The sequence below is a fragment of the Oncorhynchus tshawytscha genome, linkage group LG03 (assembly GCF_018296145.1).
Source record: "Oncorhynchus tshawytscha isolate Ot180627B linkage group LG03, Otsh_v2.0, whole genome shotgun sequence".
NCBI classification, from domain to species: Eukaryota; Metazoa; Chordata; class Actinopteri; order Salmoniformes; family Salmonidae; genus Oncorhynchus; species Oncorhynchus tshawytscha.
Window position 1 is genome coordinate 39,690,106 of NC_056431.1, and position 13,845 is coordinate 39,703,950.

General features: G+C 44.1%; 1 protein-coding gene across 1 annotated transcript in view; it reads left to right on the plus strand.

The window, feature by feature from the left end:
- LOC112235297 (3-hydroxyisobutyryl-CoA hydrolase, mitochondrial) overlaps positions 1 to 13,845 on the plus strand; it is a 53,134-nt gene that overhangs the window by 28,028 nt on the left and 11,261 nt on the right. Inside the window, exons 8-9 of the mRNA XM_024403723.2 lie at positions 11,927 to 12,072; positions 12,489 to 12,575. Coding sequence (XP_024259491.1) covers positions 11,927 to 12,072; positions 12,489 to 12,575 — 233 coding nt within the window. The remainder of the gene's footprint in view (positions 1 to 11,926; positions 12,073 to 12,488; positions 12,576 to 13,845) is intronic.

Here is a 13,845-nt window from a genome sequence, read left to right on the forward strand (position 1 = left end):
TCATGAAATCACAAGTGAAATATAGCGAAACACAGCTTAGCCTTTTGTTAATCCCCCTGTCATCTCAGATTTTGAAATTATGCTTTACAGCGAAAGCAATACAAGCGTTTGCATAAGTTTATCGATAGCCTAGCATAGCATTATGTACACTTAAGCCTCAGGAAGCTTGGTCATGAAAATCAGAAAGGCAATCAAATTAACCATTTACCTTTTATGATCTTCGGATGTTTTCACTCACGAGACTCCCAGTTAGACAGCAAATGTTCCTTTTGTTCCATAAACATATTTTTTATATCCAAATACCTCCGTTAGTTTGGTGCGTTATGCCCAGGAATCCACCGGAAATAGCGGTCACGACAATGCAGACAAAAATTCCAAATTATATCCATAATGTCGACAGAAACATGGCAAACGTTTTTTATCATCAATCCTCAAGGTGTTTTTCAAATATCTATTTGATAATATATCAACCGGGACAGTTGGCTTTTCACTAGGACCGGGAGGAACAATGGCACCTCTCTCTTTTGCGCAAAAATGACTCTGAGAGCCCAAAACCTGACCACTTACGTAATGTGGTCGTTCACTCTCATTCTTCAAAATAAAGGCCTGAAACTATGTCTAAAGTCTGTAGACACCTTAGGGAAGCCATAGAAAAAGGAATCTGGTTGATATCCCTTTCAATGGTCAATAGGGATGCAATAAGAGTCACTTCCTGATTGGATTTTTCTCAGGCTTTCGCCTGCAAACTCAGTTCTGTTATACTCACAGACAATATTTTTACAGTTTTGGAAACTTTAGAGTGTTTTCTAGCCTAAGCTGTCAATTATATGCATATTCTAGCATCTGGTCCTGAGAAATAGGTCGTTTACTTTGGGAACGTTATTTTTCCAAAAATAAAAATAGTGCCCCCTAGCTTCAAGGGGTTTTAATGTAATAAAAAAAGTAAATGTTGAATGGGCTTCAGATGGCAATGGATTTCTTACTGTTGCGGATGTCAGTGTTTTCTTACTGCCACCAAGAGTCGCACGCATCTGTACGTGATGTCAGTGTGTCGTTTATTGCCAGAGGTTTACTTTCTTATTGTTCTATTAATTATTTTCAAACCCTGTTACCCTAAAGGGTCAACATCATTTTCAAATTGTCATAGTATTATTCCAACCTCATAGTGTATAAGAAAACATATAAAACATCGGGGGAAATCACGTTTTTGACTGCACGCACTTCCTACTCTCCATGAATATGACTTAAGGATACACTTTATTCATGGCTTTCTCCAGATCAAACAATGAATGTCGTTTTTTTTTGAGTAGCCTAGAAACGTAAGGTAGCCAGAGGACTAATTAATGAGAAAGAACAGACGATATCAATAGCCTATAAAAAAAATCTAATGACAAGTTTAATCAAACAAATGATCCATGCGCGCCGGGGGAAATCCCTCCATGCAAGGTTGAAACCAAATGGCCGATAACCTTTGTGATGACCTTTTGTGCAAAGGAAGGGAGCGAGGTCTCCTCCCTCGCAAACGGAATCTCTCGTCCCAACCCCCCTCCCTTCACCTATGTTTATCATGGCCGCCAAACAACAACAAAAATCTGGAATTTTAGATTTTGTGGCTGTGGAATGTAGTGGAAACTGCTTATCCTCCACACACAACCTTCAAAATCACTGTACCATTTTAAGCATTGCCTTCACCCAAGCCTGATTCCTCCAAATAATCAACGGCGAAAACCAGGAACTACTGCTGCTCGTAACCTATTATAGCTCAGTGTTTCGTAATCACATAATTCTACTTGAGCCTTGACAGATTCTCAACGTTTCATCTGTCCATGAGAATCAGTCCACGAGAGATTAGAAGACTGTTCAACCCATAATGTAGGCCTATCATCTAGCTCGCTATGGTAACACAGCCCATTACTCATCAGTCATTGTTCCACCAGAAAGGAAAATTAGAAAAGGTTTGCCATTGCCTTCACTTAGCCCCTGCCCAGTTTTTCAACAACATTATCTTTTGTGATTCATTCAGTTGCATTCAATTTCGTTTTATAGCCCAGCTGTCGTTTTAGCAGAGGACAAAGGTTGACATCGCCCAACCCTACTACACCCAAACACATCCTCTTTTTCAAGGACACTTGCATACGCTCTCTTTCTCCCTCTCTGTCCCTGTCTCTCTCTCACACACACACACACACAGTTAACGGTCTCTCTCTTGCGCACACACACGTACACACACTAAAGGACATGTCCGTGTGCTGGTTGAGCTGTCTCAATGATTACTTTCCTGACTGTGCTCCACCTGAGCTGTGTGGTGTCCTTCACTGCAGAGAGGCTATCTCCCACTGGAAATGGGACTGTCTCTGGAAGTTCTCTGATCTCTCGCTGTGTGTGTGCGCGCGTGCGTCGAGGTCGATCAGTTTGTCTATCTTTTTCTTAGAGATGGAGCAGTCATTGTCAGTTACGACTCTGAATTCGAAAGTAATGGAGTGGTTCCAAGGGTCTCATTGTTTTCCCGATAGGCTACCCCTGAAGTAAAGCCTTACGTTTTTCATAGAAGAAAAACACTACATATTCTGTCGTTTTTGAACACATGGCATGTGCCCCGGGACTTGCAAGACAGCAGAGGAAAAATAACAATCAGGATAATCATTAAATTGCACATACTGAGACCCGTGCGTGCGTGACTCGACAGTACAGACCAGCTATTAGCAGAGACAGCTTCTCGGGCAGTGTTAGACTTTATCTAGAACTGAGGGACTAATCCTCTTTTGGGCTGCCTGGCTTTCTACCCTGCTGCTTGGTCACACTTCTCTGGCCCAGAGCCACAAGCTGCAATGCATTTCTCTTCACTTCAGCCCCTACCTCTACAGTGGAAGGGCCAAAGTTTAAAGCTACAGCTCAAGTTTAAATTCTCAGAACTGAACACTGCTTCCATCCGCTTGGAAAGTTTTTCTTTGATGTTCTAGTGAATGGAACTTTAAGAACAGGGCCTTTAGGGATTTCCCTGAAGGGAACCCTTAAGGGCATTGCATAGAGCCCCTCAAACGTTTTCCTTAGGTAAAGGCACAGAGTTTCTAAACCCAGAGACACAACATCATGAGACCTCCGGGAATGTGTTTTCTATTTTGTGCCACACTCTGCAGCATCTGCTGAAAAACTTTGGAAAGCAAAACAAATGATTCGGGGTGTTGGTATTTTGGTTGCTGCTGTTTTTTTGCTCGTTCGTACTGCTTGTTTGAGGCTCGTCTGTTGCTACATCGGCAATTTTTTTTGGTCCGAATTTTGTCTAAGAAATCACCCTAGCAACAACTAGTGGCGGGATTGTGGGAAAATTTTCACGTGAGCATTGAAGTAACTTCCTGTTGCCCAATGGACCAGATGATTATTTGCATAATTGTAACAGGCGCAATTACTTTTTGTGATCACCCACTGATATTTGTGTAGTTTTAACCCCCTTTTCTCCCCAATTGGTAGTTACATTCTTGTCCCATCGCTGCAACTCGCATCACTCCAGCTATTGACTCGGGAGAGCTGAAGGTCGAACCATGCATCCTCTGAAACACGACCCTGCCAAGCCGCACTGCTTCTTGACAAACTGCTCGCTTAATCCGGAAGGCAGCCACACCAATGTGTTGGAGGAAAGACTGTACAACTGCCAACCGAAGACGCGTGCATGCGCCTGACCCGCATGCGTCCGGCTCGCTAGAGCGCGATGGGACAAGGACATCTCGGCCGGCCAAACCCTTGCCTAACCCGGACGATGCTTGGCCAATAGCTGGAGTCGGCTGTGAGATGACAAATTCAGACATGCTACTTTTCTACACTAAATGGGAGAGAGACCAATAGCTAGACTGTTATTTTACTTTTTAACTCAATACTATTGTTTTAAATTTTGAAAATCAGTTTGTTTCTTTACCGGGCAAAGCAAAAATGGTCTGCTGGTGACTAGTGATTACGGGGAAGCAAGAGTCGCTTGTGCAATGTGTAGCCTAAATCAGGGGTGTCTCAACCTTTTCACTCAGGTCCCCCTTCCAGCATTGGGGAATATCCCGCACCCCCCTTGCTGTGCGACACGATTGTTTCTATGGGCACAAGCACTGTTCATGACACAAACTGTTCACATCTTGTTGGCAGAGAGACAACTTGGCAGGATTAAAGGTTATTTCCTGCAATTCTACACATTTTGCCATGCCTAATTGAGTGACTCAAACATTACAACAAAATCTATAGGCTAAAAAAACCTAGCTAAAAACATTAGCTGACATGGGCTAGTTGAGCTGGATAATTCTGACAAATTATTAATAGCTCTCGAAGGTATGTAATTACTGACATAATTTTGGGGGGGTGGAACCCTGTGCCCCCCCTTGTCGACCCAGGGCACACCCCACAGTTTGGGAACCACTGGCCTACAGTGGCAAGAGAAAGTATGTGAACCCTTTGTAATTATCTGGATTTCTGCATAAATTGATCATAAAATTAGATCTGATCTTCATCTAAGTCATAACAACAGACAAACACAGTCTGCTTAAACTAATAACACACAAATTATTGTATTTTTCTTGTCTATATTGAATACATCATTTAAACATTCACAGTGTAGGTTGGAAAAAGTATAATGAACCCCTAGGCTAATGACTTCTCCAAAAGCTAACTGGCGTCAGGAGTCAGCCAACCTGGAGTACAATCATTGAGATGAGATCGGAGGTGTTGGTTAGAGCTGCCCTGCCCTCTAAAAAACACTCACAAAATGTGAGTTTGCTATATACAAGAAGCTTTGCCTGATCTGAACAATGCCTCGAACAAAAGAGTTCTCAGAAGACCCAAGATTAAGAATTGTTGACTAAAAGCCTTGATGTTCATCAGTCCATGGTAAGACAAATTGCCTATAAATGGAGAAAGTGCAGCACTGTTGCTACTCTCCCTAGGAGTGGCCATCCTGCAAAGATGACTGCAAGAGCACAGTGCAGAATGCTCAATGAGGTTAAGAAGAATCCTAGTGTCAGCTAAAGACTTAAAGAAATCTCTGGAACATCTCTGTTGAAGAGTCTACGATACATAAAACACTAAACAAGAATGGTGTTCATGGTAGGACACCATAGAAGAAGCCACTGCTGTCCAAAAAAAGGGAGCATCAAGGCCTGGACAGCTTGAATTCCCAAGTTTATCAAGACATTTTGCAGGAGAATGTAAGGCTATCTGTCCGCAATTGAAGCTCAACAGAAGTTGGGTGATGCAACAAGACAACCCAAAATGCAGAAGTAAAACAACAACAGAATGGCTTCAACAGAAGAAAATACGCCTTCTGGAGTGGCCCAGTCAGTCCTGACCTCAACCTGATTGAGATGCTGTGGCATGACCTCGAGCGGTTCATACCAGACATGCCAAGAATATTGCTGAATTGAACCAGTTTTGTAAAGAGGAATGGTCCAATATTCCTCCTGACCGTTGTGCAGGTCCGATCCGCAACTACAGAAAACGTTTGGTTGAGGTTATTGCTGCCAAAGGAGGGTCAACCAGCTAATAAATCCAAGGGTTCACATACTTTTCCCATCCTGCACTGTGAATGTTTACATGGTGTGTTCAATAAAGACATGAAAACGTATAATTGTTTGTGTGTTATTAGTTTAAGCAGACTGTGTTTGTCTATTGTTGTGACTTATATGAAGATCAGATAACATTTTATGACCAATTTATGCAGAAGTCCAGGTAATTCCAAAGGGTTCACATACTATTCCTTGCCACTGTATATGTTCGGCGTGGAGCCTGTCTTTCCACGCTTAGCCGCAGCTCACCAGCTAATGTGGGCGGTGTGCCGGTGGAGCGCGTCCTTCTCACTGCTATAGAACAGAACCCTCGCCGCTCTGTGCACCCAATGCTGCTAATATTCGACTTATCATAGTAGCCTATTCAGTCCAAATGCAAATAAAAGTCACGGAAAGGTGAGTCCCGGTCACCAATGGTCGAGTCCAAGTCATGAAAATCGGGACTCTAGTCCGAGTGCTGGACTGGAGTACTACAACACTTCTTTCAAGCTAACTTAGAGTAATTAGCCAGCTAGCTTTGTAGCCATGGATTGTGCACCTTCCATCATCTAGCTAGCTGGTTGATGTTTTCCTTTTGCAACCAGGGCAGAGGAAAGCAACATTCACCTCCTAAAATGCTGTTTACATTCATATCAATACTGAATGAAGCACGTAAAAACTTCTTAGGGCCTCAATCCCATTAACAGGATCGATATGACAACAGCCAGTGAAAGTGCAGGGCGCCAAATTCAAAACAACAGAAATCTCACAATAAAAATTTCTCAAACATACATGTATCTTATACCGTTTTAAAGGTAATCTTGTTAATTCCACCACAGTGTCCGATTTCAAATAGGCTTTACGGCGAAAGCACCACAAACGATTGTTAGGTCACCACCAAGCCACAGAAAAACACAGCCATTTTTCCAGCCAAAGATAGGAGTCACAAAAAGCACAAATAGAGATCAAATTAATCACTAAACTTTTGATGATCTTTATGTCCAAGTAGCTACTTTTATTAGTGCGTTTAGTACACAAATCCAAACGCTCGTGCAGGTCCAGCCGAACATCAGACGAAAAGTTCAAAAAGTTATATTATAGGTCGTAGAAACATTTCAAACTAAGCATAGAATCGATCTTTAGGATGTTTTTATCATAAATCTCCAATAACGTTCCAACCGGAGAATTCCATTGTCTGTAGAAAAGCCCCGGAACGCAGGTCGCTCTCATGTGAAATGCGCGTGACCAGGACCTGGCTCTCTGCCAGACCACTGACTCAAAGAGCTCTCATCCGGCCCCACATCACAGTAGAAGCCTCATTCAAGTATCTAAAGACGGTAGACATCTAGTGGAAGCCCTAGGAAGTGCAACTTAAACCATATCCCACTGTGTGTTTCGATAGGGCTGAGTTCAAAAACCTCAAACCTCAGATTTCCCACTCCCTGTTTGGATTTTTCTCTGATTTTTGCCTGCCATATGAGTTCTGTTATACTCATAGACATCATTCAAACAGTTTTAGAAATTTTCAGAATGTTTTCTATTCAAATGTGCTAATATTTTGCATATATTAGCAACTGGGACTGAGGAGCAGGCCGTGTACTCTGGGCACCTCTGGGCACCTTATTCATCCAAGCTACTCAATACTGCCCCTGCAGCCATAAGAAGGTTTAAGGGACCTCATGGGCACCCTTAACTTTTTCTCTTAATTTAAGGGGGTAAATTCACCTTCATTTTTGTGCAACTGACCTAAAGTTAAGGAAACTTTAAGGAAACTTTTGGACTGCACTGGTGCGATAAGGGGCAGGGGTTGGTGGTGAGAAAAGAGGATATTACTAGGCCAATCATCTCAAATGAGTCATTGAATGAAAGGGTGGCTGGTGTCTTTGTAATCACTCTGCCCTGGTTGCAAAAGGAAATCATCAACCAGCTAGCTAGATCTATAGCTATCTAGCTACTTAGCTAAAAGTTAAGTAAACTTTAAGCGAATGGATGAGGGGAAAATTTTCAATTAAGATGTTTTAGGCAACCGTGCCCAGGCACTTATCCCACCATTGCAGTCCACTTGGCTGGTGTCTTCGTAATCACTTGTCAAATTATCCCGAAAGCAGTGACAAGGAAAGACTAACAATTTATCTCAGACACCCTCCACCGCCCCCTCACACAATAGTTGCACCCACAAAGAAAGTGTCTTTCAAACATGGTTTAAGTGTGATCGGGACTTGATGAAATGGCACATCGTGAAGCATTTCAAACTTAATTTCTTCCTCAGTCTGAGACTTTCAGTAGAAAAGTTCAGATCCAATGTCTGCTAGTGCTTCTCTGAATGTGTCATGCAGAGTGGGTGCTATAGAGCAAGTAGTCTCACTAGTCTTTCTGCACGTTGACCAGAAATGAAGAGAAGCACAAATGAATCAGTCATTTTGTTTTAACCTGTGAGAAACATTTATAATGGAACAGTCTTAATCCATTTGGACCAGAAATAAGAGCCAAACAGAAACGGAAGCCAATTTTTAACACGGGTCTACACTTGCCCAGCTCAATTAAAATCTCATCACTTTATGTGCTGTCGATCTGGGATTTCACTTGGACGTCCCCTCCCCCATCATCCACCACCAGTACCTTTAACCCCCTCCGCTATAGGATTAAGAGATTGTGTTTATCTTTAACCCTCCCTGCCTTAGGCTTCAACAGGATTTATAATCTGGCATTTATAATATTACATTTTCAGTCCAGAATCAGGTCAGAGATTCTAATCCCTGACCCTACTCACTTTCTCTCGCTCTCTTCCTCTCCCACTAGTGTCATCATGCCATGGAGAAACCAAGCTCGCTTTATATCTGCTCTGCTGTCGAAAACGATTGCCGCGTTGCATAATTTAAGACAGGAATACTCAAATCCTTTACAATTTGAGACATCCTTGAAATGTTTCCTAAATAACATGCAGATTATGGCAAGGATCTGAACAGTCACTGTTCCCCATCGCCCGCTTTACCCCTCGCCACAATTGAGCCTCCATTAGAGATTTCTGGAAAGCTGTCTAATCAAGGGCCTGTTTGAGTCTCTTGTTCTGGTGGCCAACTAGCACCAGTTTGATTTCAGGTGCCTGTCCATGTATTGAAGTGGCTCAACTGAGAGATGCTATTGTAGACACCATCTGTGTCAAGGGAAGTTTGTCTGTTGGCGTTTTCATTACTGGGCGGTTGTCTTTCTGGGCCTCACAGCAATGACCCAGGACCTCGCTGAGAAGGAAATCTCTGGCCCTTTTGTCACGTGTGTGTAGAATCTGTGACTAGATTGACAGGTTCCACACTGCCCTTTCAATTTATTGTATTTACCAGAAATTGGGACAGAGCTTCCAATGTTGTGTACCAATTACATTTCATTTTTATTGCAACAAATATATATATATTTTTTTATTGCAACATATTTGCATCTGCTATTTGTATTGGGTTAATCAATAATTGACTGAAACATGTTGCCAACCACTCTCCCAACTAGATAATCAAATCAAATGTTATTTGTCACATATACATGGTTAGCAGATTTTAATGCGAGTGTAGGGAAATGCTTGTGCTTCTAGTTCCGACAATGCAGTAGTAACCAACGAGTAATCTAACCTAACAATTCCACAACTGCTACCTTATACACACAAGTGTAAAGGGATAAAGAAAATGTACATAAAGATATATGAATGAGTGATGATAAAGAACATCATAGGGAAGATGCAGTAGATGGTATCGAGTACAGTATATACATATGAGATGAGTAATGTAGGGTATGTAAACATTATAAAAAGTGGCATTGTTTAAAGTGGCTAGTGATACATTTTTTTACATCCATTTCCATTATTAAAGTGGCTGGAGTTGAGTCAGTATGTTGGCAGCAGCCACTCAATGTTAGTGGTGGCTGTTTAACAGTCTGATGGCCTTGAAATATAAGCTGTTTTTCAGTCTCTCGGTCACTGCTTTGATGCACCTGTACTGACCTCGCCTTCTGGATGATAGCGGGGTGAACAGGCAGTGGCTCGGGTGGTTGTTGTCCTTGATGATCTTTATGGCCTTCCTGTGACATCGGGTGCTGTAGGTGTCCTGGAGGGCAGGTAGTTTGCCCCCGGTGATGCGTTGTGCAGACCTCACTACCCTCTGGAGAGCCTTACGGTTCTGGGCGGAGCAGTTGCCGTACCAGGCGGTGATACAGCCCGACAGGATGTTCTCGATTGTGCATCTGTAAAAGTTTGTGTGCTTTTGGTGACAAGCCGAATTTCTTCAGCCTCCTGAGGTTGAAGAGGCGCTGATGTGACTTCTTCACAATGCTGTCTGTGTGGGTGGACCAATTCAGTTTGTCCGTGATGTGTACGTCGAGGAACTTAAAACTTACTACCCTCTCCACTACTGTCCCGTCGATCTGGATAGGGAGGTGGTCCCTCTGCTGTTTCCTGAAGTCCATGATCATCTCCTTTTGTTTTGTTGACGTTGAGTGTGAGGTTATTTTCCTGACACCACACTCCGAGGGCCCTCACCCCCTCCCTGTAGGCTGTCTCGTCGTTGTTGGTAATCAAGCCTACCACTGTAGTGTCATCTGCAAACTTGATGATTGAGTTGGAGGCGTGCATGGCCACGCAGTCGTGGGTGAACAGGGAGTACAGGAGAGGGCTCAGAATGCACCCTTGTGGAGCCCCAGTGTTGAGGATCAGCGGGGTGGAGATGTTGTTGCCTACTCTCACCACCTGGGGGCGGCCCATCAGGAAGTCCAGTACCCAGTTGCACAGGGCGGGGTCGAGACCCAGGGTCTCGAGCTTGATGACGAGTTTGGAGGGTACTATGGTGTTAAATGCTGAGCTGTAGTCGATGAACAGCATTCTCACGTAGGTATTCCTCTTGTCCAGATGGGTTAGAGCAGTGTGCAGTGTGGTTGCGATTGCGTCGTCTGTGGACCTATTTGGGCGGTAAGCAAATTGGAGTGGGTCTAGGGTGTCAGGTAGGGTGGAGGTGATATGGTCCTTGACTAGTCTCTCAAAGCACTTCATGATGACGGAAGTGAGTGCTACGGGGCGGTAGTCGTTTAGCTCAGTTACCTTAGCTTTCTTGGGAACAGGAACAATGGTGGCCCTCTTGAAGCATTAGGGGACAGCAGACTAGGATAAGGATTGATTGAATATGTCCGTAAACACACCAGCCAGCTGGTCTGCGCATGCTCTGAGGATGCGGCTGGAGATACCGTCTGGGCCTGCAGCTTTGCGAGGGTTAACACGTTTAAATGTTTTACTCGCGTTTGCTGCAGTGAAGGAGAGTCCGCCGGTTTTGGTAGCGGGCCGTGTCCGTGGCACTGTATTGTCCCCAAAGCGAGCAAAGAAGTTATTTAGTCTGTCTGGAAGCAAGACATCCTAGTCCGCAATGGGGCTGGTTTTCTTTTTGTAATCCGTGATTGACTGTAGACCCTGCCAGATACCTCTTGTGTCTGAGCCGTTGAATTGCCACTCTACTTTGTCTCTATACTGACGCTTAGCTTGTTTGATTGCCTTGCGGAGGGAATAGCTACACTGTTTGTATTAGGTCATGTTTCCGGTCACCTTGCCCTGGTTAAAAGCAGTGGTTCGCGCTTTCAGTTTCGCGCGAATGCTGCCATCAATCCACGGTTTCTGGTTTGGGATTTAAAAAAATAGTTGCTATGGGTACGACATCGCCAATGCACTTTCTAATGAACTCGCTCACCGAATCAGCGTATTCGTCAATGTTGTTGTTGTTGGACGCAATGCGAAACATATCCCAATCCACGTGATCGAAGCAGTCTTGAAGCGTGGAATCAGATTGGTCGGACCAGCGTTGAACAGACCTAAGCGCGGGAGTTTCCTGTTTTAGTTTCTGCCTGTAGACTGGAAGCAACAAAATGGAGTCGTGGTCAGCTTTTCTGAAAGGAGGACGGGGGAGGGCCTTATATGTGTCGCGGAAGTTAGAATAACAATGATCCAGGGTTTTACCAGCCCTGGTAGCACAATCGATATGCTGATAGAATTTAGGGTGTCTTGTTTTCAGATTAGCCTTGTTAAAATCCCCAGCTACAATGAATGCCGCCTCAGGATATGTGGTTTCCAGTTTGCATAGACTCAAATAAAGTTTGTTTAGGGCCATCAATGTATCTGTTTGGGGGGAATATATAAGGCTGTGATTATAATCAAAGAGAATTCTCCTGGTAGATAATGCGGTCAACATTAGATTGTGAGGAATTCTAAGTCAGGTGAACAGAAGGACTTGGCTGGCTGCACCGACTCCAAAAGTGTCTCTCTTGAGCCATGTTTCCGTGAAGCAAAGAACGTTACAGTCTCTGATGTGATATGATATGTTTCACTGCTTTGTTGTTGTTTTTTAAATCTAATTTACAGCACCATGACTTGATTTGTCTTGATTTGCCAGGACTGTTCCCTGATGTGGGCGGTGGCTACTTCCTGCCAAGGCTACAGGGCCAGCTGGGCCTCTTCCTGGCCCTGACAGGATTCCGCCTCAAAGGACGCGATGTCCAGAGAGCAGGAGTTGCCAGTCACTTTGTGGAGTCTCAAAAGGTACTGCTGGGCGGAGGGCGGGAGGTCAGGGCTTTAGTGGGGAACCGGGTGCTGAGTCAGTGGGTCCATGGCCAACGTCTGCAGGTGCCAACAAACTCCTGGCACAAAATGGCTGCTCCTTTTTATAGCTGCCATGACACTGTTGGTGTGAGGCTATTATCAGTAGGGACTAGAGTTCATGTAGGACTACAACCTTTATCGGATGCAGGAGAGCAGCAGGGATCAGATTTCCTGAATACAAAAACAACATTTTACCTGTGTGTAATATAAATAGTTGTAGCCCCCACTGGGAAAATCATCTTGACCTGAGAGGGTTCCATTTTGGAGAGGTGAAAGTCTTGAATCATGAGTCAAAGTAAAGTCTTGTGGTGTGGTCAAGATCAAGATGGATCATTCTCTTCCCTCTTTTTCCCCAGATTGCAGCCCTTGAGAAGGAGCTGGTGGACCTGAAAACTCCCTCCATTGAAGATGTCTCCAGAGTGTTAGACTCGTATCAGAAACGGGTAGGTTGCCTGGTTCCTGGCTCCTAACCAACTTTGTAGTATATTGTTTATCCTGAGGCTGCATTTATTTTAGCTGGGGATTATAATAAAGCAAATCTAAGTAAAACACTACCAAAGTTTTACCAACACATTGCCTGCGATACTCGCGCATCAAAAACTATCAAAACATTTCTACTCTCCTTTCTGGGATGGCTACAAGGCCCTCCCTTCAGCAAATCAGATCACGTCTCCATTCTGCTCCTCCCTTCCTAAAGGCAGAAACTCAAACAGGAAGTACCCGTGGTAAGGTCTGTTCAATGCTGGTCTGACCAATCAGAATCCATGCTTCAAGATTTTTTGACTACGTAGAATGGGATATGTTCCGGGTTGCCTCTGAGAATAACATTGATGTTTTCACTGACACGGTGACGGAGTTCATCAGGAAGTGTATAGGAGATGTTGTTTCCACCTTGACGATTTAAAACCTATCCAAACAAAAACCGTGGATAGATTGCAGCATTCGCACAAACTGAAAGTGTACGGCAACCACGGCAACTGGTCCCACGGTGACTGGGAATACGGTTTAGTACAAACAGTCCAGTTATGCCATCCGTAACGATAAACAAAACATTAGTACAGAGACAAAGTGTAGGTGCAATTCAACGGCTCAGACACAAGACGTATGTAGCAGGGACTCCAGATAATCATGAATTAAAAAGGGAATACCAGCCACGTCTCAGACACCGTCTTGCTACCAGACAAGCTAAACATCTTCTTCGCCCGCTTAGAAGGAAAATAAACAGTGCCACCGACGCGGGCCATCACTGCTTCCAAAGACTGTGAGCTCTCGTTCTCCCTGGCGTATTAACCCTCGCAAGGCTGCCGGCCCAGACGACATCCCTAGCAATGTCAACGGAGCATGCGCAGACCAGCTGGCTGGAGTGTTTACGGACATATTCAATCTCTCCCTATCCCAGTCTGCTGTCCCCACTTGCTTCAAGATGTACACCATTGTTCCTGTACCCAAGAAAGTGAAGGTAACTGTCATCATGAAGTGCTTTGAGAGGCTAGTTAAGGATCATATCACCTCCACCTTACCCGACACCCTATACCCACTGCAATTTGCATACCGCCCCTATAGAGCCATGGATGACACAATCACTATCACACTGCACACTGCCCTAACCCATCTAAACAATAGGAATACCTATGCAAGAATGCTGTTCATAGACCACAGCTCAGACTTCCAACACTACAAGCTCATCATTAAGCTCAGGGTCCTGGGTCTGAA